This window comes from Malaya genurostris, chromosome 1 (genome assembly GCF_030247185.1).
Source record: "Malaya genurostris strain Urasoe2022 chromosome 1, Malgen_1.1, whole genome shotgun sequence".
In the NCBI taxonomy this organism is placed as follows: Eukaryota; Metazoa; Arthropoda; class Insecta; order Diptera; family Culicidae; genus Malaya; species Malaya genurostris.
The window spans coordinates 140,497,846-140,523,411 of NC_080570.1; the positions used below are offsets into that span (position 1 = coordinate 140,497,846).

Consider the following 25,566-nt stretch of genomic DNA (forward strand, 5'->3'; position numbering starts at 1 on the left):
ACTGATTTTCCAGATAGCCCTAATAAGACTTATTTAGTAGTAGTCTTACAAAAAAATGAATAGTTAGGAAAATAACAATTTCAATTTTAATTATAATGCTTGCTTAATTATTTGGCTTTCAAATGACTGGTGGTATTTCTGGCAACCTAGAAAACACTAACAATAATCGAATTTTGGGTAAAAGTTGCACTTAAGAAAAAGCACGAAATCTGAATAAAATGTGTTGATTTTTTAAACAAAATTGCAAGAATGTTAATGCTGTAATCCTTCGTCAAATGCATGATCTATCACTTTTATCATATCCAGCTATGTTTCTTGTTCTAATCCTACTGTTATCTCGAATTAATTTAAAATAGTAAAAAAGATTGAGTTTTTATCTTGAAGAGCTAGTACATACGAATAACTTTAATAGCGAAGCTACAAACAAAATAAAAATGGAATACATTGAGCTGGGTGGTACTGTTGGTTCTAAAGAATGAATATTTGGACAAATTGTGGATGAAGTTTTTAAACGTCGTCCCAAGGAACATAAAACATAAAAAAACTATCACAAATACATGCGTACAACACAAATGTATGTGGATAGCTTATTTTCGATACACTCCTTAGGTGACTTCTATTATTTTATCGATCATTTCAAATATACAAAACCAACTATGAGACAATCTGGCATCACTGGACTTCGTATCTTGGCATGACAAAGCACAGGGGAAGAAACCGAGAACAGAGAGTTTATAATTAAACTTTGCAGCCACCGGCAGGCGGGTTGTAATTTCCGTTCTTTTCTCGGACTGAATTCATCATCCCGCCCGGTCACTCCCGGATGTACCGGCGGAATGCTTAGATCTAGCGATTTGGACTGCCGGAGTTTTACTGGTGGAACCGTCAATTCCGAAATGTGAGCGCCTTGTCTTCGGTCAAGCCGGGCGTGGGAAAATGGTGGCTTGTGTTCGACAAGATAAATTGTGAAACATGGAAGCTATTTTACTCTTACTCTGACGACGTTGGGGAACGATTTTCAGTTTGAAACAAAGATTCGTGTTCGATAGCAAATTACAGTTTATTTTGTAATTTATATCCCCTAATTGATATGTAACGACTTACCAGGAATGATCAGAAAAGCAATGATTTGAAATGCAACCGTTCACCCCTCACTCGCGAGTTCGGTTGCGCTGGTCCCACGATGCAAACCACAGCTCGGTACGGGTCTCGGACTACCGCAAAGTGCAGTGTGCACAATCGTTACGGTCCGCGGTTTACCAGTCAGTACCTCGCACACAACCGGAACTGCACTTTACATTCTCTACTTCGTCCGCCTTCGTTTCTGACCATGCCAGTAGGGTTTTTTCTTCCCGCATTTTCGCTTAACTTTTTGTGGCTTTTCAATTTTGACCGGTGAAGAATGGCCGTGGGTTGGTTGGTTGGCGAATATTTTCCAAAAATAACCAACCATTATTATGAGTGCGATAACCGTTGGTAAATATCTCCGTAGTCCGCTTCCGAAAAAAGTTAAGAACACTGCACAAAGTGCGAGAAAACATTATACCCATCATCATCATCATCATCATTATTATTATTATAGTCATCGTCGGAGCCATCATCATTACGGCCATTGTTTTAGTCTTAATTACTCCGTCCGTACTCTCGTCAAAACAGAACCGGATGAGCTCCAAGCGAGGGACGTGGCTCTTCCCGAGTTGATGTTGTTTTGTGCATTCACCGAACAAACAAACCCGAAGCACGATTTGGTTTCCGACGCGGAAAGTGGTTGTGTTGGGTTTCGAAGGAATTAGATTTTTCGCTTGCTTCCGGTTACTTCGGGTAAAAATTTGGTTTTTTATTAACATTTTTGTTTGCTAGCAAAATTACACAGACGAACGACTAAATTTAAGCAGTTTTAATTACGTTTGCTCCTGGAATTTTTGTTTGTTTTTTTTTTTGCCAAATGTGGACTTTAAGCTAAGATTTAAAATAAAATTATTCTAAAGAATATTAAAGAGACGTTTTCTTTTTCTCTATAGAAAGGTAATAGAATTGCTGGAGGAACCAACTTTTAATCGGAGCTCTGGAGAATCATAGTGTTATATGTGTACTATCATATTAATGGTAGAAGTCCCGATTCTAGATTCCAAATACAAGGAATAATATTCTCATAATATCTACACTGGTTTGTAAAAAAAAGTAGTTCAAAACGTGTATTATTTTGGATAACGCGCGCGTTTTTATAAAGATATGTTTCTATTATTCCCTAAATTTTCGTTGTATGACATTCTTACTGTTAGTATTTTCATTATTATTATTATTATGTCTTTTATTTAGCCCCAATTTCAACCTGCATTTGTCATTCGCAGGAGTTGATATTGTGCTTTATAAGGCCACAGTTTCAGTTTCAGCGAGCCCATGTTATTCGTATTCACGTCAATCCGGTTATGTCTTTGACATTACCCACCCGTTGTTTGTCCATTTTACTTTTATTTCACAAAAATTACAATCTAGAATAATCAAAGGGAAACGTTTATTTTACCAAACCGAATCGAAGTGGCTGGAGAAATATCTGTCAGCAAAGCTTATGACAACAATTTTCAATCGTTATATCACAGAAAACAGATATAGGGTAAGGGCTACCTATTTCATCTCATTTGTAAGAACGTTACTTTATAAACCAGATTTAGCCACTAAAATCACTATGGTTTTTTCATATTGCTGCTTAATTTGTATTGCTCCACATGGAGAATTGATTCACGTTCCTTGGAAATTAAAATAATGTTCAAAAAATCAGCTAAAAACACTTCTGAAGTGTTCACTACTCTGCTCCTAATTCCATCTCAAAGGATTTTTATTCATCCTATCGTTGGTTCTTTATTCATCCTATTAACACAATCAAAACAAAACATTGCACTGTTACACTCTCAGATTCAATATGTCCGAATTTTTCTTAAAAATGGGCTGATGCCAACTATAAGACAATACACGATATTTTTAGAACCAGTTTTGAATCATTTCGACGTTAAAATATTTTTGGGTCGTTTTCGTTACCTTTCGTTTTAACTTTAAAATTTTTCTGTAGAGTTAATTCGGTAAACTTAACAACAAAACAAAAAAGGAATTGATTTTTTAGGCATTAGCCTTTCTAAAAACAAAATGTAGGCCAGAGATGCCATTTATACAGATTTATCTGTATTGTATAGGTTTTTGCGTTGATTTAAATCAGAGTACAGATTTTATATTGATTTCCTAAATGTATTACAGATTTGTACAGGTTCATAAAAAGTGAGAACTAAAAAAATAGGCTTTTCTCTGTGAGTATCTATTACTATTTGATTGCAGTAATTCTTTGAAAGTTCAGTAATCAACGGACAAATCGCATGTTAAAATGGAAATCTTCGCAGATATGAGGAATTATCTTTTTATATCATTCTATTAGTGAAAACGAATAGAGCAGATATAGACTTTTTATGCAAAGTAATACATATTGTCTATGAAAATATCTGGCATCTCTGTGCACAGCCGATGAAACACACGCACTTCACAGCGTTATGTTGACATATAGTGGAAAGAAACCAGCGCTACTAGATTTGCCACAATGGTTATTTGATTAGTATTTAACACGCTCTTTCTGGTAATATTCGAAGCCGAAATAGTTTTTTTGAAATATAAATATCAATAATATAATTAAACTAATGTCACGGATACCAAAAAAAAAAATTGTTGATGATAATTGGAAGAAGAAAAACAATTTCGTTTTGTGACTTTATGAGAAAACCTGACAACTTTGCGAAACCAAATGAGATGAAAACAAAGCGCAATCAAGTGAACTAAGTGAAAAACTTTCATCTCATATTTTTGAAGACTTTTATTGTTTGTCGGGTAGTTTTTAAAGTTTTTACTCGTTAATCAAACAAGTGGCAAGTGAACATTACTAATTATGAAGTCATCCAGCGTTCAATAGTAGTGTAATTGTGCGAAACAGTGATCATGTTTTTAGATGAATCGATTAGTAGATATTCAGAAACATGACGAACTGTAAATCTTGAGACGAAAATGTGTCCTAAATCGAAAAGTGAGTTTGTTTTATATGAAAAAAACGATCACCGAAGAATTTAAAACCATTTCTGCCAATGGAAAAATGTGACAACAGCTTAATATTCATTTTTAAACATATCACAGTTTGGTTCACGTACGTTGTAAGATATTATTCATGTTCAAAGTAATGACGTGAAGGGATGAGATGGATATAGGAGCTCAGATGAAATAGGGAGCCGTAACCCTACAGGCTCACTTATGAACTGTGTGAAAAATTTGCTCATTCAGCGTGGCGAACACTTGCAGATGTCACAACAATCGACACCGGGTGACACCACGATTTAGATTTTACTGTTGGTTGAAATGACAAGTTTATTTTTGATTTTTATAGCGCAGCCGCATTAGATTTTTACTTATGGCGTTTTCGTTTTTAATTTGCACTACACCGGTGCAGTGCTACACTGAGGCATGCATAAACGAACAAAACTGACGAAAACATAAACAGTAACCATTGACTACAATAAACGATTCCATTGCACAGAGCTACACCAAACTTTTGATGAGTGCTACACCAGTGGTATCGGTGCAGAAAAAGTGTAGCACTGGTGTAGTGCAATTGGCAAAAACGAACGGTTTCAGTGCAGCTTTCGCTACACCGGTGTAGTGCAATTTAAAAACGAAAACGACATTAGTAAAAGAAAAAACCATATACATTTGCCTGGCAGATACATCTATGCAATTGCTTTGATTCTCAGTAGCTAATAGTCAACTAGTTTTCTTAGGAACTTCGTTCTGAGGTTCATGGATTAATCTTTATTCAATAGTACAAGAATCAATCTTTATTCAAAAAGTACAATTGTAGGTCAACAAAACGAGCGTTAACGCTATTATCTTTCATTTGTCTTTATTTTAAATCAATTCCATTTACGATATCAAGACTATTTAAGGATTCGGCGAAATGGCATTCGACGAAGTGGGTTTCGGCGCAACGGCTTTCGGCAAAATGACCCTGATCCGTATAACAGAAGCTTTGTTGATATCCAAATTACAACAAAATCATTCAGAATAGATTGTTATTATTGCACAGTTGGAACATTATCACCATAAACATCCACCAGCATTTGATGCGCTACAGCTGCACTATTCTTTCAATTAGAACGGAAAACTAAAACTTCTCGCAAATGCTACCTTATTAACACAAAACACAGTGAAAAACAAGGTTTTTTTTAAATAACCTTTTGTAACCGTCGGCTCTTGCCGTTCAATATTCATAACAGCCAGAGCCAGCTTTTGAAAACGGACCGAACTAATTTGTACCCCCAATATTCTACAACTCAGAAATTCTGAAACTAGAAAATTTAACTTTTCACGAAAAAATCGACACTTTCGCGCTCACCGGATACTGAGGCTTAACTGAGTGGACGGCAAGTCAAATGAATATGAGCCAATTGTAGCTAATGCTCAGGGCTTTGCCGTTGGGATGTGACATTTGGAGTTCGAAATTTTTGTGAGTGGCCATTTTCGCCCCGGTTTCCCCTAGTTGCGTTTTCAATTATATAAATTTAATTTTTTTTGCAAATTGCTCCAGATTTTTCGTTAGATATTTAACAGATCCGATTTCAATCAAACTTTGCATACGTCTTCGATATGACAAACCATTTACTTTTCACGGATGGAGACACCAATCCAACTGAGTTTAAAAATGGGCAAATATTTTTTGTTAATGCCCTTTTTGCCTTTCTCATATAGAAAGTCTATGCAATCATTGTGAAAACTGTTTTTAAACCTAAGCCCGGAGGGCCGAGTGTCATACACCATTCGACTCAGATCGCCGGGTACGCAAAATGTCTGTGAGTGTATTTAACAAAAATGTGCACTCGATTTTCTCGGAGATGGCTGGACTGGTTTTCACAAACTTAGATTCAAATGGGAGGTCTCTCGGTTCCATAGCCTGATGTTGAATTTCACACGGATTGAATTTCCGGTTCGAGAGCAACAAAAACTAAATGAAAAACCTCTTTTAATCCACCTAGTGGTGTAATGATGCCTTTCTCATATCTCTCATTTTTTCATATATAAATGTGTGATACTCTTCAAAATAACAGCTTTTAGGCAAGTATTAAAAATATTTTACCCGACGAACGACCGTTAGTAGGTTAAAGCCGGATATAAATAAATACGTATATAAAAAAATTGTTTTACGTTTTCTATTTTGCCGCTTTTAGTGACGATATAAATATTTCAACAATCTTTATACTGTAATTCTAGAACCGAATGTCGTCGGATCCGGATGAAATTCAGTAATTCAATATGGAACCACAAGATTTTTCATTTGAACCGGAGTTTACTGTTTCACTGTTTCCGGTGCTTCTGGAATCAGAAATCGGGAACCTGGATAGCCGGAATCAGTTTGTTTGATTGTCCATTGATAATGACAATCGATTGGAGTAGTTTCGAGTCCAACTAAGAAATAGTTTTGTTTCACCGCTTTAAGTGACGGTACCAAATTTTTAAAACACCCTATAAATCCGGAACCGGATGAAATTTGGAAGTTTTGTATAAGACCATGAGACCTTTCATTTGCATGCATAACCTTTCTATGTATATAAGATTTTTTTTAATATTTTGGCATGGCCCTTTAGTTCCTTCAGCGAATTACTTTTTATGTCCTCGGTCGAGTCATGGCGCCTTCCCCGGAGTGGATATTTTAGTTTTGGAAATAGGAAAAAGTCACAGGGGGCCAAATCTGGCGAATACGGTGGCTGGGCGATGACTTTCGTATCGTTACAATCATGCTGGAATACGACGGCGCGTTATTGTTCGCCCACAAATCCGGCCGTTTCAGACGAATTGCCTGACGTAGACGCCTCAAAACGCTCAAGTAGTACTCCTTCGGAACGAATTCAGGGTGGACGGGCGAGCAGCATGAGGCACTTTTTCTTCGAACTCACGACCCTCACTGAATGCTTTATGCCACTCAAATACTTGCGTTCTCGATAGAGTAGACCCCCAAAAAGCACTTCTGCAGCATTGTTAATGATTCCGTAGCCGAAATTCCAATTGAAATACAAAATTTCAACTAAACTCGTTGTTCAATATTTTTGTCATAGTACAAATAGCCACACAAATTATTCGTGTCCTAATTAAACAGCTGCTAAACACAGACTAATTGACATATCTCACTTAAACTTAGCAGGAATGTTAAAGAAGGTTGTAGGAAAAAATAAATTTACCGATTGGGTTTACGCGCGCGCTTTAAATAGGGTCCAGTCCGGATCAATTTTCAAGGTACTAAGGTAAAAATAACGGAATCATGTCTTTTCAAAAAAATTCATACGTAAAATGTTTAAAAAGGAGTGTATCGAAAATAAGCGATCCACAAATTTTTCTTTCAAATTATGATAAAAAACGATATTTTATTCAAACTAAAAATTGATCGAGGTTAAACTTGAGCATAATGAAAACCGGATGAAATTTAAGTTATTCCTTCACGATTTTTCGAACTTTTTATCGAACGCTCTTCCTCAAGGCCCGGACAAGTGTTGCATTGCATGTTTTAAACGTTTGAGCCCAATTTTTTTTGAACTCCTGCATGTTCCCAGCTGCTTACCAGTTTTCTTGAAGACCCCCTTCACGATTGCCCAGTAACGCTCGATGGGTCGAAGCTGAGAGCAATTTGGTGGATTGATATTTTTCTCACCGAAATTTATACCCTTTTCCGCAAGCCAATTGAGGGTGGTTTTGGAATAGTGAACCGACGCTAAATCCGGCCAAAACAATGGAGGTGTACCGGGGGACGGGTGTAGCGTGATGGGATAGTCGATGCCTTTCACGCAGCCCGCCTGGGTTCGATTCCCAACCCCGCACATAGGGTCAGAAAAATTTTCTGGTCCGAAGAGGCGAATGACCTAAGATGTTAAAGCCTCTATAATTGAAACAAAAAAAAATGGAGGTGTACTATGCTTTTTTATATAAATGGAAGCAATCTCTTCTGGAGACACTCAGAACGATAGATTTCTTATAGTTTATAGTTCAGGTAGTGTAAATTGTAGCATTTATAGTTCCGGTAGTGTAAAAAATGGTTGACTTCAAACCACAGGAACATATTGCTTGCCATACCAGTACCTTTCGACCGAGTTTCTCCACTTGAATCGACCTGTCCGCATCGCTCACATCCTCCCCAACGACGACAGTAAAGTATTGTGGACCTGGAAGGGTTTTTGAGTCCTCTTTTACAGAGGTCTCATCGTCCATCAAAACGCATTCATCCGGACACTACAAAAGACGCGAATGCAATTTCCGGGCTCTTGTTGCTGCTCACTTCTTCTGTTCTACACTTTGTTTCAAGATTTTCTGCTTCTGCTTCTTCTGGTGATTTTACCTCTTGATACGCTGGATCATTCCGACACTCGTTCCTGCTTTTCTGGCCAAATCACGTATTGACATTGATTTGTTCTTCATGATTAGAGCATGGACCACTTTCTGGTAAAGTTTCGGGTTAGAGAAAACCGGGTTCTCTGCCTCTTCCTGGTAACTCATCCAAAGAGTAGTGGTCCCCAAACTTATTAATGATGATTTTAACCCTGGCATTATGAATTCCAAACCGCATCCCCAATTTTCGCATAGTAATACCGTCCAGAACCTTAATTTTCTCCTCCTTTTCAATACACGACATTTTGAAAACGCAGAATTTCAACCGCACAAACAAGTAAACAAACGAAAGCTGACAGCCAAACGCACAGCATGCTGTGATCTGAGCATAAATACATGCGTACAACACAAATGTATGTGGATAGCTTATTTTCGATACATTTCTTATAATGAAAATTGTCATGGGAAATGAGTTATTGTTCATGATATCAATCATTTTGCTCATCAAAGGCATGAATAATCATGAGAGGACGTGTCAATCATGATTTTATGATTTTCAATCAATGCACCGGCAATTGATTTTTCTCCGTGTATGTACAATATTCCGACGTTGTTCTGCCGAAAGTCCACGCAGTTTGAAAAAAAAAAGTGGTGGAAACAAATAAACGACAACACATGTGGTAAGTGAGCCTTAAAAAATTGACAGGTTCTCAAAATTGAACGGTGATTAGCAATGTTATTCTGAACATAAACAACAATCAACTGTGGAAAGCTTAGATACATATTACCAATTTACGTGAAGCATTCTGTCATAGTTTTTTTATTTCTTTCTAAATTCCATTAGTTCATGTTAGGGGTACGAATTAGCAGGACGAACCTGTAGATTCAACCGAATGCTAACAGACTGTTTTTTTGGTATTCGTTAACGTGTTTGCACAAACACAAGTTAAATATTTATTTCCAAACATTACCCGAATCTAAATCCTTCCATTCTTCTGCGCTCTCCACACTCACAGACACAAAGAAGCAAATTTAATGTAGCGGTCATTCTGCGGCCTTCCGTCGCTGTGTCCGAAATGTCGCATTCGAGGCACATTCAAGAATGTAATAAACCACAATCATCCTTCCTTCCTTCACTGGGCCGAACCGAACCGGGAGTCGGGCCGGTCGAATTGAAGTAAAAGAATTAATAAAACATTGTAGCTTACGGTGCGGTTGCCAGTGAACCCGACCTTCGGAATGAATGAACCGGACGACACACATAGCCTCAGGTACTAACGGGCTGCAACCGAATCGGAATGAATATTTTACCGCCAAGCTCGGATTCTCGTGAAATTTAACCAAATTGTCTCGGTTCGAGCCAGAAGTTATCGGCCTGCAACGCTAGAACTTTCACCCGTACGGGAGTCAGTCGGAGCGGAGGATTGCTCCCCCGACGGTCGTGAAGCATAACCGTAATGAATATTTTAAGCTCGTTTTATTAGCTCATTTGTTTCAGGCGCAATTTAATATTCATAACATATTCATGTGTATGTATTTTAGTATGTAGAGCCAATATGTTCGTTCCTCTTCCGTCTCGCACTAACCAGCTTTCGTTTCTTCCTTCCTTTTTGCAGGGATATCAAACCGGACAACATCTTGCTGGATGAGGAAGGTAAGTGTTCATCAAATAATTCCATTATTTCTAAGACGCCTTCTAAGACGCGAACCCGAGTGACGAAATAAATCCTAACAAGTGGTATCGTTATACCAATGAAAACTTATTTCCGGGAAAAATTCTGCTTGAAGGAAAACGTAGAATTCATTTTAGTTATTTATTCATTTTTTTGTTGCAACCTTCCTTTTGACATCCGATATCACAGTCACATGTGATAGCAATGGCGCCGGTGTGTTAACTCACGCGACTGAGAAGTATTAAATTATGGTGCGATATGTCACATTTATATTAATACTCAAGCTACTCTATCTTCTTCCATCCGCCCCCGTAACCTCGTGTTCAAGGTTTCTCAATATACGTTCGTACCTATAGACGAAAAAAAACCCTTTCGCACGTGACGATAGCAAATTGCTGACGATTTCACGACGTGACCTGATTTCCAATGGCGCGAATATCAGCTCTCACAATCAGTGTTGCCACGTGTGCAGATTAATTCTGTGAAAAGGTGCGTATTTTGGCGGATTGAATATTCATAGATTTGGCAGAATACACGTAAGCTGGATGTTCGTTGTGGATTGAATCGAACAATAATGCATTGGAAAAACGGATTTTTATTTGATTGTGACGTTTTCGTTTGAGTTTGGGCGTGAAAACGTCTTACTTTACTATGGGCCGCCATTTTAATGTTTACCCTCTGAGAGAGTGATAAGTTTTTGATCGTGAATATCTCTTGTTGTGTCTAACGTATCAACATAACAGTTCGTATCGTTTAATAGAAACACACATTTTTTTTGCCAAAATTCGTTTTTATTATTCAACATAATTGCCATCAGAGGCGATACAGCGATTATAGCGATCTTCCAACTTTTCAATACCATTTTTGTAGTACGATTTGTCCTTTGCCTCAAAATAGGCCTCAGTTTCAGCGATTACCTCTTCATTGCTTTTAATTTTTTTACCAGCGAGCATTCTCTTGAGGTCTGAGAACATGAAAAAGTCACTGGGGGCCAAATCTGGAGAATACGGTGGATGAGGGAGCAATTCGAAGCCCAATTCGTTCAATTTCAGCATGGTTTTCATCGACTTGTGACACGGTGCATTGTCTTGATGAAACAAGAAGTTTTTTCTTCCAACTTTTTTGAAATTTCGTTCTTCAAATGCTCTAATAACGCTATATAATAGTCACTGTTGATGGTTTTTCCCTTTTCAAGGTAGTCGATGAAAATTATACCATGCGAATCCCAAAATACAGACGCCATAACCTTACCGGCCGATTGTTGAGTCTTTCCACGCTTTGGGTTCGGTTCATCGCGTGCAGTCCACTTAGCTGACTGTCGATTGGACTCCGGAGTGAAGTGATGGAGCCATGTTCCGTCCATTGTTATATATCGACGAAAAAAATCGGTTTTATTTCGATATAACAGCTCCAAATACTGCTCAGAATCATCAATTCGTTGTTGTTTTTGATCGATTGTGAGCTCACGCGGCACCCATTTTGCACAAAGCTTTTTCATATCCAAATATTCGTGAATAATATGTCCAACATGTTCCTTTGATATCTTTAGGGTGTCAGCTATCTCGATCAACTTCACTTTACGGTCATTGAAAATCATTTTGTGGATTTTTTTCACGTTTTCATCGGTAACAGCCTCTTTTGGACGTCCACTGCGTTCATCGTCTTAGGTGCTCATATGACCAGTACGAAATTTTGCAAACCACTTACGAATTGTTGCTTCGCCCGGTGCAGAGTCTGGATAACACTCATCAAGCCATTTTTTGGTATCGGCGGCACTTTTTTCCATCAAAAAGTAGTGTTTCATCAACACACGAAATTCCTTTTTTTTTCATTTTTTTCACAATAACAAAAGTAGCTTCACTCAAAATGCAATATCTCACAAACTAATAATCAGACAGCTGTCAAATTTATACACGTATCTTTTGAAGGTTGGTACTAACTGAAAATGGTATGGATTTAATTCTAGTGGCGCCCTCTCATAGAAACGATACGAACTTTTCAGCCGATCTGTTAATTCTTGCTACATGCCATCGGACATATGATCATCAATTTATGATAAAATTTTCAGTTGTGTGACAAAATCACAAAATATTCATAATTAAAATTTTCTGAAATGTTTGATATCAACGAGTATCTGAGAGAAACCTCATGACGCATGTTTGCCTCTAAAGAAACTTGCTGTAAATGAAGACTTTGTCACAAAAAATCGCTTTGCAAACTTTGTTTTCCCAAAAATGCTCTATACTGTTTTTTGAAAAGGGCCGAAATTTTTTTACTAATTTCTATTCAAATGGATGTTGTCGAAAACTGACAAATCTTACAGAAAAAGTATTGTATGAGTGATTTTTACAAAATTAGTCAAGTTTTCGAAAAAAAAAATCTTAAATGTCTCCTACACTGAAAAAAATCGATTTTGATGAAATGTTGTAACAAGATAATTGATTATTTTCCATACCAACAGTCAAAACTTCAAGTTGGACAGGAAAAAAGATTATTTGAAGAATGAAAACGTTCACTTTTCTTTGCAACATCCCATGGAAAAGGTCCCTGTGGCTCTCTAAATCGAATGGCTAAAATACCCAGTCTTGCTCGCGACTATGAAAATACCAAAACAACCCCCCGTGAGAGATATATAAAGACTGTCCCAGAAAATATGGACGCACTTTGATTTCGCTGTAAATAATTCACAAGTTTTAGATATTCAAATTTTATTCGATATACTGACAATATTAGACAACAACAACAGAATATTATTCTCAACATTTGTTACTTAGCCATTTTTGACTAACTGGCGCACCTTCTTGCGAAAGTTCCTCATTAAATTCCGTACAGACTTCTTGGCGAAAAGTTTTGACACTTTTTTCCAATCTTTTTCGAACTGCCGAGACATGTTTCCTAAGGTGTGCCTTCGTTAATGCCCAAAATTCCTCAATTGGTCGAAGTTGTAGGCAATTTGGTGGATTCATGTCTTTTAAGACGAAAGTGACATTTTTGTTAGTATACCGTTGATTTCGAGTAGTGGCAAGAAGCAAGATCTCGCCAGAAGACAACTGGATCCTTGTGGTTTCGAATCATGGGTAGAAGTCGTTTTTGTAAACATTCCTTGATGTATATTTCGCTGTTCATTCAAGCAGTGGTGATGAAGGGATTGCTGCTACAAATTGCTTGCCAGACCATAGCTTTTTTACCAAATTTTTCGACTTCAATCGATGTCTCGGACTGGTTTAACACCTGCCCTTCTCGCACCGTATAATATTGTGGTCCCGGCAAGAATTTGTAATCGAGTTTCGCGTAGGTTTCGTCGTCCATGATTATGCAGTTCAAATTTCCAACAAGAATCGTATCGCTTTCGAACCCTCGGCCTGATCGATGCTTTTTGTTTCGGACTACGTTTTGGTTGTTTATGCTTCTTATAGGTTCGAAGATTCAAACGTTCTTTAGCACGAAGAACATTTGACTTCGAAGTGCCTACCTTTTTGCCACACCCCTAACTGAAACCTCCTTCTTTTGCTCGAACGCCTTCAGTATACGTTTATCCAACTGAGGGTTAGCAGGACCTTTTTTCGATCCGTCTTCGGTTTATCCTCAAAGGTGTTATCCTCACTGAACTTCCTGATTGCATTTCGCACGGGTCATTTTTGTTATCTTTCTCAGTGACAGTCCGCGTTCTGTGCACCATTTGTACACAATTTTTCGACGTTTTTCTGCTGAAAGTCCACGCATTTCGAAACAAACTAATGAAAACGAATAAACAACTGCACAAGTGGTTAGCGAAGAGTGTAAACAACAGGACGCAGCCATAAAAATTAACAGATTCTGAACCATTGCGAAATGGCAGCGGTTTTTGGTTGCGTCCATACTTTCTGGCACAGTCTTTAACTGGGCAGTTGAACAAAATGGTAATAATATTAGGAAATTAAATTTCTGCTACATATCCACTGAAGAGTACAACAAAATATCTGAAGAACTCTAAAAACTGTATAAAAACGCCAACAAAACAATAACTTCCACGCAGAAATTCCACACTTTTTTTGTCTATTCCTGGTGGCAAATGGGTTGCGAAAAAGTATTTTAATTTAGAAGATGAACCAATAATATTTTCCTAGTATAGAAATAATAAAAAATAATATGCATGAAGATAGCTTTAATACAAATGTTACATATGAAAATAATTAAATATTTGTGTAATAATCAATACCTAATGTTGTGGGTGTTATTTCTTTCCTCGATCTTTCCTCTGAACTAAACAAGAAAATAAAGAAGTAGTAATGCAATATTTGTTTAATACCACAAACTCTTTTCAATATTAGTTTTCGGTAAAATTAAACTGAAAAAAAAAACAATTTTGACAAGGAAATATTTTTTGCTTAAAAATGGCCAACTTGAATTTTTTTTTTTTCCATAAATACGTTTATTTCTTAAGGCAGTTTACATAAGTTTTTCTTCGCCGTAGCATCACTTTTACATAATATTCTTATCCTAATTTAATTCTAACATAGTCACAACGTTTTGAATTTATTAAAACATATTCTCTTATAGCTTAAATATCATCTTAGGTAACTCGTCATTAATTATGAAATCTACTCGGAAATATTATTTGAACCAAACGATTAACTTCTATAAATTATAAAATAAGCTGTTATTTTCAGACATTTTGTTGATAATTTCATAAACTGTTTCGAGTTTGTTTGTATCATTACATAATTTTTATTCTAATTTAGCTATTGGTTGAACTCATGGACGCAGCTGGGATCAGAACTAAGTCTTAAAAGGGGCCTTTATTAAATTGAAACTCCAATTTTCTTTATGAAATGATAAATAAGTTTCATGTATGAAAGGTCACGACAAGCAAGAATGTCTCGAACTGGGATATTGGATAGTTTACCTTGGGTACGCAAAGAATTTATTAGTTGAGATCTGACATCACGATACTCCACGCATGTCCAAACGACATGATCAATATCCCGATAACCTTCTCCGCAAGCACAATGATTAGTCTCGGAGAGCCCAATTCGAAGGAGATGTGCATCTAACGTGTAGTGATTGGACATGAGTCTGGACATCACACGAATGAAATCCCTACTCACATCCAGTTCCCTGAACCATGCCTTTGTCGATATTTTCGGAATAATTGAGTGCATCCACCGACCCAGATCATCTCTATCCCAAGATGCTTGCCAGCTGGCAAGTGTTCTTTGGCGAGACGAACTATAGAATTCGTTGAAAGCAATCGGTCGCTCATAAATTTCACCCTCAATAGCACCACGTTTGGCTAAATTATCGGCTCTTTCATTGCCTGGAATGGAGCAATGAGCCGGGACCCAGACTATAGTGATTAGATAATTATTATTCAATATGTCGTTCAGACACTGTTTTATTTTACCCAAGAAAAACGGTTCATTTTTGCCAGCAGCGATTGAGCGAATGGCTTCAATTGCACTCAGACTATCTGTGAAGAGGAAATAATGGTTTGGAGATAATGTGACGATTACACTCAAACTATAATGAACTGCTGCTAGCTCTGCTATATAAACAGATGCAGGTTCTTGAAGCCTAAATGAGGCCGAAACATTATTGTTGAACATACCAAACCCTGTCGCTTCTTCAATTCGCGATCCGTCCGTGTAAAACATTTTCTCAGAGTCAATATGCCTGAACTTACTTGAAAAAATTTTTGGGATTTCCGTCGAGCGTAGATGATCCGGGATTCCACGCACTTCACGCTGCATGGATGTATCGAAAAATAAAGTTGAGTCAGGGGCACTTAGGATGCTGACACGGATAGGAATATATCTTGAAGGGTTGATTTCCTGTGACATATGGTTAAAATATACTGTCATAAATTTTGTTTGAGATCGAAGCTCGACTAGTCGTTCGAAATTATTAATTACCATGGGATTCAGCACCTCACATCTTATTAGCAGGCGTGATGAAAGCTCCCAAAATCGATCTTTTAATGGAAGAACTCCCGCCAGAACTTCAAGACTCATTGTATGTGTCGAATGCATGCACCCTAAAGCAATTCGCAAACAACGATACTGAATTCGCTCCAGTTTGATAATATGAGAGTTTGCAGCGGAACGAAAGCAAACGCATCCATATTCCATCACTGAAAGTATCGTTGTTTGATACAATTTTATTAGATCTTGCGGATGAGCACCCCACCAAGATCCTGTTATTGTTCGAAGAAAATTTACTCTTTGTTGGCATTTCGTTATCAGATACCTAATGTGTCCTCCCCACGTGCATTTGGAATCGAACCACACCCCGAGGTATTTAAAAGTTAAGACCTGTTGGATCATTCTTCCCATCATATGGAGCTGAAGCTGCGCGGGATCATGCTTTCTTGAAAAGACGACTAACTCTGTTTTCTCCGCAGAGAATTCGATACCAAGATGAACAGCCCAATCGGACAAGTTATCTAAGGTATCTTGCAATGGTTTATGCAGATCAATAGCTTTGGGCCCAGTAACTGAAACCACGCCATCATCTGCCAATTGCCTTAGTGTACATGGGGTTACTAGACAGCTGTCAATGTCATTCACGTAAAAATTATAGAGGAGCGGACTGAGGCATGAGCCTTGCGGGAGACCCATGTAGCTAATTCTGAATGTTGCCAAATCGCCATGTGAAAAATACATGCACTTCTCTGACAAAAGGTTGTGCAAATAATTATTTATAACCGCTGGAAGTTCATGTTGGTGGAGCTTGTCTGAAAGGACATCAATGGAAACTGAATCAAACGCTCCTTTAATGTCTAAAAATACAGATGCCATTTGTTGCTTTTGAGCGAAGGCAATTTGGATGTCAGACGAAAGTAATGCAAGGCAATCATTCGTCCCTTTATTTCTACGGAAGCCAAACTGAGTATCTGACAACAAACCGTTCGTCTCGACCCAAGTGTCGAGACGTCGTAGAATAATTTTTTCGAACAATTTTCTGATGCAGGACAACATCGCAATGGGTCTATATGAGTTGTGATTGGAAGCTGGTTTCCCCGGCTTTTGAATGGCGATAACTTTCACTTGTCTCCAGTCAGGCGGAACAATATTTTGCTCAAGAAACTTGTTGAACAATTCCAACAAACGTCTTTTTGCCAGGTCGGGCAGATTCTTCACCAAGTTGAATTTAATTCTGTCCAACCCAGGGGCGTTATTGTTACAAGACAAGAGTGCTATAGAAAATTCCATCATTGAAAATGGGTTATTAATAAAACCATTATTTGGAGGAGATTCCCGTATAATGCTTTGCGTAGGAACAGAATCTGGGCAAACTTTCCTAGCAAAGTCAAATATCCATCGGTTCGAGTATTCATCACTCTCATTGCCCACGTTACGATTCCTCATTCGTCTGGCCGTATTCCAAAGAGTGCTCATTGAGGTTTCTCTTGACAAACCTTCGACAAAATGTCTCCAATAGCTACATTTTTTGGCTCGAAGTATGCTCTTGTACTTGGTTTCTAAAACCATAAGTTTTTCAAAATTCTGAGGAGTTCCTCCTCCCCGTTTTAGAAACGTCTTGCAAGCATTTTGTTTTGCGAGTTTAGCCTCTGAGCACTCTTTGTCCCACCAGGGGTTGGGAGGCCTTCTGTTAGTCGTTGGCCCAGGAAAGCGTTTAGTTTGGGATTGTTCTGCTGCCTCCAGAATCGAACAAATGAGGAAGTCATATTCTTCAAGTGGGGGAAGCTCTTCCATTGAAGTTAAGACACTTGAAATATTACTTTGGTATTTAATCCAGTCAATATTTTTTGTCAAATCATATGGAATACTAGCTGAATTAGCAATACATTTGTTACAGCTAATTGAGATGATGATTGGTAAATGATCGCTACCGTGTAAATCAGGCAATATTTTCCAGGTGCAATCTAGTCGAATTGATGTTGAGCAAAGAGATAGATCTAATGCACTTGGGCGTGCAGGAGGTCTTGGGATCCGTGTCATGCTACCCATATTTAATACCGTCATGCTAAAATTGTCACAAATGTTTTGTATTAAAGATGATCTGCTATCATTGTAAACGGAACCCCACATCATTCCGTGCGAATTTAAATCCCCCAGAATCAATCGTGGAGTAGGAAGGGCTTCAACCATTTCATTAAGCTGTCGCTGTCCAACTTGTGCTTTTGGAGGAATATAAACCGAAGCTATGCAAATATCTTTGCCTTTAATGTTTATTTGGCAAGCAACAACTTCTATACTAGAAGTTGAAGGGATGTTTAATCTATAAAAGGAACAGCATTTCTTAATTCCCAAAAGCACTCCACCATACGGAGAGTCTCTATCGAGACGTATAATGTTAAAATCATTAAAATTTAAAGCTATGTTTGAAGTAAGCCATGTTTCGCATAAAGCAAATACATCACATTTTTGACTATGCAATAAAATTTTAAATGAATCAAGTTTTGGCATGATGCTTCGACAATTCCACTGCAGGACAGTGATTGTATCATTTGCGGCGGGTGATAAATTATCCATCAAAAGATACAAAACCTGAGACAATTGGCCATTGAGCTGATAACTGCTTCAAAAAATTTCTAGCTATTGGAAGGAATGCCATTATGAGGGTCTTTAAGGGTTCAGATATATTGAATGCTGAGAAAATCCATTCAACAATTTCCGAAAACTTCAGTAATCCTGTTGGTGGCTGTGAAATGGAGCCCACAGGATTATTACCTTTTTCTGTGCTAGATCCTGGATTGGTTTGTGAATTTGACAAACCAGGAGGCACAGTCTTTGGTTTTGACTTTTTTTGTTTAACACGGGGATCTTTTTTTGAAGATGAAACTTTAGGTGTCTTTTTTGGTAATTTGGAAGAAGACTTCTTTCTTTTAACTGACCCTTGGGTAGTGATAAACGAATTACCTTCACTATTTTCGTCAGAGTCAGAGTCCTCTGTTTCCTCTAGATTTGAAAACCCGTTTTCGGTTTCCAAAGGGGGGACATCAATGACCGTTTTAAGCATTTCTGCATATGTGCGCTTAGACCGTGCTTTTAAAGAAAGCTTAATTTTGTCTTTGTGCACTTTAAATGCAGTGCATACTGAAATATCCTCATGAGGACTTTCCCCACAATAAAGACATTTTTCAATTTCCTTGTTGCAATCATTATCTTTATGAGGTCCTTCACACTTAATACATTTTGGTTTATTGCTACAGTAAGTAGCTGTGTGTCCGAATTTTTTGCAGTTCGTACAATTCATTACATTTGGAACAAAAAGCCGAACAGGGAGGCGAATTTTATCGACATAGACATGGGACGGCAACGCAGATCCGGCAAATGTCACTCGAAACGAGTCTGATGGGCGATAAACTTTTTTTCCCTCTTCATAAACTACTGAGTACAGTTGTTTGCACTCCAGTATTTTCACACCCTCAAGCATAGAGTTCTTGAAACGACCAACACCATGCTTGAGTAAATCATCTACCGAAAGACTCGCTTCGGTAACAACACCGTCAATTTCGACATCTTTGGAGGGTATGTAAACTTTATACTCTTTATTGAAATGTTCCGAAGAGACAATATCATTCGCGTGTTTCAAATTATTTACCACAACACGAATTTTATCGTTATTTACTTTTATGATCTCTTTGATTGAAGAGTATCGTGATGTCAAACCTTTAGAAATTTGGTAAATGTTTAATGGCTTTGATATACGTCTAAAAAAGACTATCCAAGGCCCAGAAGAGCTCTCCTGATATTTTTTCGTTCGTGGGGGTATAGGATTCATGCTAGGATTTACATCTATGGATTCATCCATCACATTTAAATTTTTAAACAAACTTTAAAATGAAAAATGAAACCAACACTACACAGTACTCAATCAAAAGGAAAAGAAAAAACTTCTACCTTAAAATCGTTGTCTATCTCCGTTGCACTGCCGTGTAGATCCTCGTTGCTCTAGATGTTCTTGTTGGATGCTGATTGTTGGATGTGATGCTACTGCTACCTGACATCCAGCACCACTCGATTTCCGATTTACTTTTGTCTTCGCCAGCTGCAACCAGCGCAGGTCACCGGTGTATACCTGCGTGTTGTATGGCAGTGGAAAGACCGAATTGTCTTGTCTCCTTCTTCCTTGTGCTCCGCACCGATATGCTTCTGCACCGAAGTACCTTCGCACCGGTGTGTTTTTGCACTTTCCTGCTTCTGTGTGCCTTTGCACTCTTCTTCTTCAATGTGCCTTTGCACTCTCCTGCTCAGCACTTGTGGCTGTATATTGCGGCCTGGGTAGAGCTTGGGAAACGCCCTTTGTTGTTTCCTTCACCAGCTTGGCCCAGCACTAGGGCTCTCTTATGCAGCACGATTTTACGTTTTAACGGCTGCTGCCAACAGGTCTCTACCTGTAGTTCAACCGTTGTCGTATTTAACGCGTGTAAACTAACCAGCGTTATTAAACTGTACGCTTCTATACACAACCTTCTCGGTTGAACGGCTATTACTGAATGATGAAACTTGAATTTTTGACGATTTATTAATTTTAGTTGGTTTGACGTAAAGCCGTCATAACTAAGTTCAGTTTTTGCAATGACTGAGCGGAAACATATACACTGAGGTCTTTTTTTATGCGGTTTTTTTATGCGAATTTTCAGAGTTATGCGGTTTCCCTTCTGCGTTTTTTTTTCTGCAAAGTTTCAGAGTTATGCGGTTTTTTATGCAAAGTTTCAGAGTTATGCGGTTTTATATGCGAATTTTCAGAATTAAACGATTTTTTATGCGGTTTATTATGCGGTACGTAAACTTGCATAAAAAAAGACTTCAGTGTATTGAAGAAGCCAAGAAAAGATGATTTATTGGAAAAAGATACGCTCAGAGACCGGTACTCGAACCCGCATTCTTATGAATTCCGTGCATACGCGCCACCATATCGCCACTCTGAATCTTGTTATAGACACTCTAAAACGCAGTCAGACAAGGTAGAACGTACATCGAACGTGGTCTACATCCTGGCCATCACCCAACCGATACCTTACATCCAAACATCATCTCTGTCCGTCAAACACTAGACTTCTCGCTTTATACATATTTTTATCTCAATTGAACTTTTGTAACAAAATTTTATCCGAATCAAAAATAGCTTTGTTTTGAAAATAGACTTTAAGTTTTCAAAACCAGTTTTTTTCAGTGTTGGAGTCGATAAGGATTTTTTTCAATATTGTTTTTTCAAAAACTTGACAAATTCTATAAAAACCACTCATACAATACAGTTTTCGACTACTGCCATTTGAAAAAAAAATGGTTTGGCCCTTTTTAAAAGACAGTCAGCCCAAACACCCGAAATGTTGGCTACGTTAGCATCTGCAGATTTCGTATATAGTGCTGCAGACATTTTTTGCTGTGCAGACTTTTGAAAATGGAGTTTTTCGCAGACTTTCGTCAAAATTTACAGTGTTTTGAAATTTCCGCGACATACTTGCTGGCAGCAGATTTTTTTTCGAATTTACTAACTTTTGCAACCCTGTCTACAGATATTTAAAATTTTTACATGGCATCTCCGGCACTGGCTAGAATGCCTTATTGTTGCCATCGGGCTGAACAAAGTATGCGAAGCGTTTTTTTGTGACAAAGTCTTCATTTACAGTAGGTTTGATAGAAATCTGAGAGGGTGCTTCCAACTCTGAATACGATTTAGCGCGAAATTCGCCTATAAAACATTTTATATATTCCGTTAATTCTAGCCTGCGTAATTGAATGAGTAGAAAGTGAAGCTCCAGTGCTCAGTTCCTAATACAAAATCTAGCGTTCAGTTCTGCTGCGGGACGGATTTGTTTTGTGCACCGTTTTCAGTGTAATTTGCTATTCCTGGTCGTTTGCATTGGATCGAAGCACACCTAAAAGAAAACAACGACCGCAAAAATTCTCTAAATCAGCTCTTCTAAGGGCTAGAAATGTTTACAGCGGAACTGTTAGAATTACTCATCTGTTGAAATATGCAAATCGGAATATTTTCACTTCAGTTTAGTCGGCTTGAATGCGTTTTTTTTTTGACTCCATGGTCAGATGGCATTAGATATTTTATCGTTCATTATACATTGAATTAGAGGACATTTTTTGTATGATAATTATTATGAAAGTTTTCTGACGTGTGTGTCTCCATTTTTTCTTTTCGAACATTTTTATGTCATGGTGGACAGCATAGATTAAAAAGTATCGATTAAAAACTAAGTTTTGAAATTCAGTTTGAAAATCCAGTTTTTATTTTCTTTTCTAAAATTCACTACCAAAGCTCCTGAATCCTCGGCCAGTTTCAGTTCTCGATTTCAATGCCAGAATTTTGGAACTGAGATCGAATTTCAGAAATTGATTCTTGTTGGCCGCGGCTCTGCTTTCGATGGCCCATGCGCAAGGACCAATTTTGACATACTCTCTCCAACTTATCGACCGGTATTTCACGAATAATACCATCGTCCCATAATCCACACCAAACAGTGACTTTTTTGGGATGCATTGGTAGGCATCTTGCAATGATTCTCTCAGGTCTTCACTCCAGATTCGGCAATTGATGCTTGTTGACGCATCCATTGAACCTGAAATGAGCTTCGTTGCTGAGCACAATTTTTCGATAGAAAAGTGGATCTTCCTCCAACTTTACCTGCGCTCATTCATGAATAAATTATAGACCAAACGACGATTCTTGATTAAATTATAGATCAAACTGAATAAGTTTGACAGCGACACCAGACACGATTCACGCGTGATCTGACAAAAACAATGTTGCCAAAAAGATGCCTTTAGTATCATTACATAAATAAGATCGTGGGTAGAATGAATCCAATTTTTTTCTTTATATAAATATATTATTGAATCAACATATACATTGCCAATAAACTAATCTTTTGTTCATCGGAACAATTTTTTTTTCTTTCAACCTTCATAAGGAATTTGTTTCATATCAAACAGATATGATTGTTGATGTTGAAGGGAGAAATTGGTTCAAAACAGTGGCGTATGGAGGGGGTGAAGGGTGCACTCACCCGGGCCCAACGTTTCTAGAGGGGCGGCAAACTAATCCTTGGGACCTTTCCTTTTTGCTCGCCCAAGTCATCTCTCCGAAGATGGAGTTCAGCTTTGTTCGTTTTTTTTTGCTCACTAAACCAACGATGGGGGCGGCAAATCTCTGATTTTGCGCCAAATTTCCTCGGTACGCCACTGGTTCCAAACAATCATAATCAGCTTGAAATTAATGTAATTTAAATTTAATAATCTACTGACTGTTTTGTTATTTTAAACAAACTTCATTTCTCTACGTGCGCAACGAAACTCATTATGTAAAAATTTATTGTACTATCTGTGAAAGTTTCATTCAAATATGTTGATTTGCTAAAGAAAGGTATGATTTTGTTGGAAAAGTGACAAAAAATTGATTTTACAATACTTTTCAGGATTTTTTTTTTCAAAGTTTCTCGAAAAGTCATTTTTCATTATCAAAAAGTGAGTGAGTAATGTCAGTGACATTACCGGATGACATGAACACGAATAAAATGAACGGTTCAGTTTCTTAAAATTATTAAATTAAAATAGTCATTTTTTCTGGGCGATTTCATGAATTTAGATAAGCTAAGCTAATCATTTTCATTTTAAGTTTGTATTAAACAACCATTTTCATTTTCTTTTATCTCAAGCGACAGTTACACTCTCATTGAACATAACTCAAAATTGAGTGACACATCACTCAAATTCATAAAAAGTGCACGTACTCTAAACTTGAGTTACCACCTATCTACTCATTTTTGTGTTAAGGGACGAAATTGTCAAAACTTGAGTAATTTTTACTCAAAATAAGATAAAAATATTTTGTTCAAAATTTGAGCAAGTTCAACTCAAAATTTGAGTTCCTTGCTCTCAAAATTAAGAAATTTTTCTTCGTTAATTTTCATATACAAGTTTATTCTTGCTTTTGAATGCGCAAAGTAGTGATTCAAAACCGTTTCCTTTTGAACGGTTTGAAGTACAAATTGAATTGTTTTGGTATCCTTATGTTGCGCTTTTCACTAAGTATAATTGAAACCACAAAACATCTATGATTGACGTTGATTCATGTTTTTAAAACCGGATCTAGAAACGGCAATGGAAAACGACGTATTCTTGCATTCTTTATTTCGATAAAAATATTCCGAGAATGAAAACGCACTGTACTGCAAGAAGTATTTTTTTCACTCAAATGTTTAAAAACTCAACGCTTACTCTAATGTATGAATAAATGAGAGAGAACTCATGGCAACGAGTTTATTTTACTCAAATCCATACTCAAATTTTGACATATTGTTCCAGTTTATGAATTTGAATAATCGCAACTCAAACCATGAGTTATGTTCAGAGAGCGTGTAGGATAGCAGTAGTCTGTGATTGTAACCAGAGTTGCCATGTAATTTTTTCAAAAATCTGTCTCTGACTTCAAAATTCATCTGGATTTGTCTGTGTCTAATTTATGTACAAAGAAATTTTGAGTGGGCTTCATTTTCAGTGAGCGAAAAACCAGCTCGTCTCACCACCTATCGTTTAGAGGCCAAAAGCGTAAAAATCTAGTGAGATCGGACAAAACCTGGTGGAAAAAAGATCTAGTTCGTTAGAGTGACTGTCGAAACGAGAAAAACCTGCCAGTTAAATTTAGAATACTGGCAACGCTGGTTGTATCCACCAGATGTCAAAATTTACTGCAAAATTTGTGTTGTCAAGTGATCTTAGAAGGGTTGAGGCTTATCATTACACCATCTATAAAATCGATAGTCCCACGACAAAAGGGCCTAACTGCAAATGAGCGCCTCTCTTTGTTTACTTTCTCTTTTGATTATTACGAAGCCATTATTGCAAATTCTTTAAAATTTCCAATATATATATCGAAGGCTTGTAGTTTTACCTTGAAAGTTTTGCGAAAAGTAAAGCGTCAAATATGAAATCAGTTCGGTAAATCGTGAAAGAAAAAGTAAACAAAGAGAAACTGTCATTATCAGTTAGGCCCTTTTGTCGTGGAACGGTCGAAATGTAACATTCTACATTCAACAAAATCAACTACGAAAACCCAAACAATTGGCTACTGTCCACCGTCCCGAAAGTTCAAACAGTGCCAAAAAAAAGATGAAAACAAAAAATCCTTTCACAATTCAAAGAATAATAAAAGTAAAACTTTTATCCCTCCCTACTAGGGAAACAATCACGTCTTGATTCCATAAATTTTCGCTTAATTTGTATACATTCAGAAGTAAATCTTCGTCATCCGGTTTGTCGGTGCCTTCTTGGGAATTGAAGAAAAAAAAGTATGATAATACGGATCAAAGAACGACTTACTTCGGTCGATTGTCATGAACATGAAAAATCGACTTTGGTTTCGCTCAAGTCCCATCCGAAAAACATGACAACACTGGCCACTCGCAATCCAACTCTAACGGTCCAACAGCGATTCCGAGAACCCCTTCCTCTTGCTTCTGGGGCCATCCCCGCCAGCCAGCCGGTAATTGCCTGGATAAAACGAATGGTTCCCAAAACGGAAAGTGATATGCCGCATA

At 37.5% G+C, this 25,566-nt stretch overlaps 1 protein-coding gene across 2 annotated transcripts in view; it reads left to right on the forward strand.

The window, feature by feature from the left end:
• The window catches only part of LOC131425941 (serine/threonine-protein kinase 32A), a 280,520-nt gene that overhangs the window by 213,948 nt on the left and 41,006 nt on the right, over positions 1 to 25,566 (forward strand). For both annotated transcript variants that reach the window (XM_058588268.1, XM_058588267.1), the window contains exon 7: positions 10,011 to 10,048. In XM_058588268.1, coding sequence (XP_058444251.1) covers positions 10,011 to 10,048 — 38 coding nt within the window. The remainder of the gene's footprint in view (positions 1 to 10,010; positions 10,049 to 25,566) is intronic.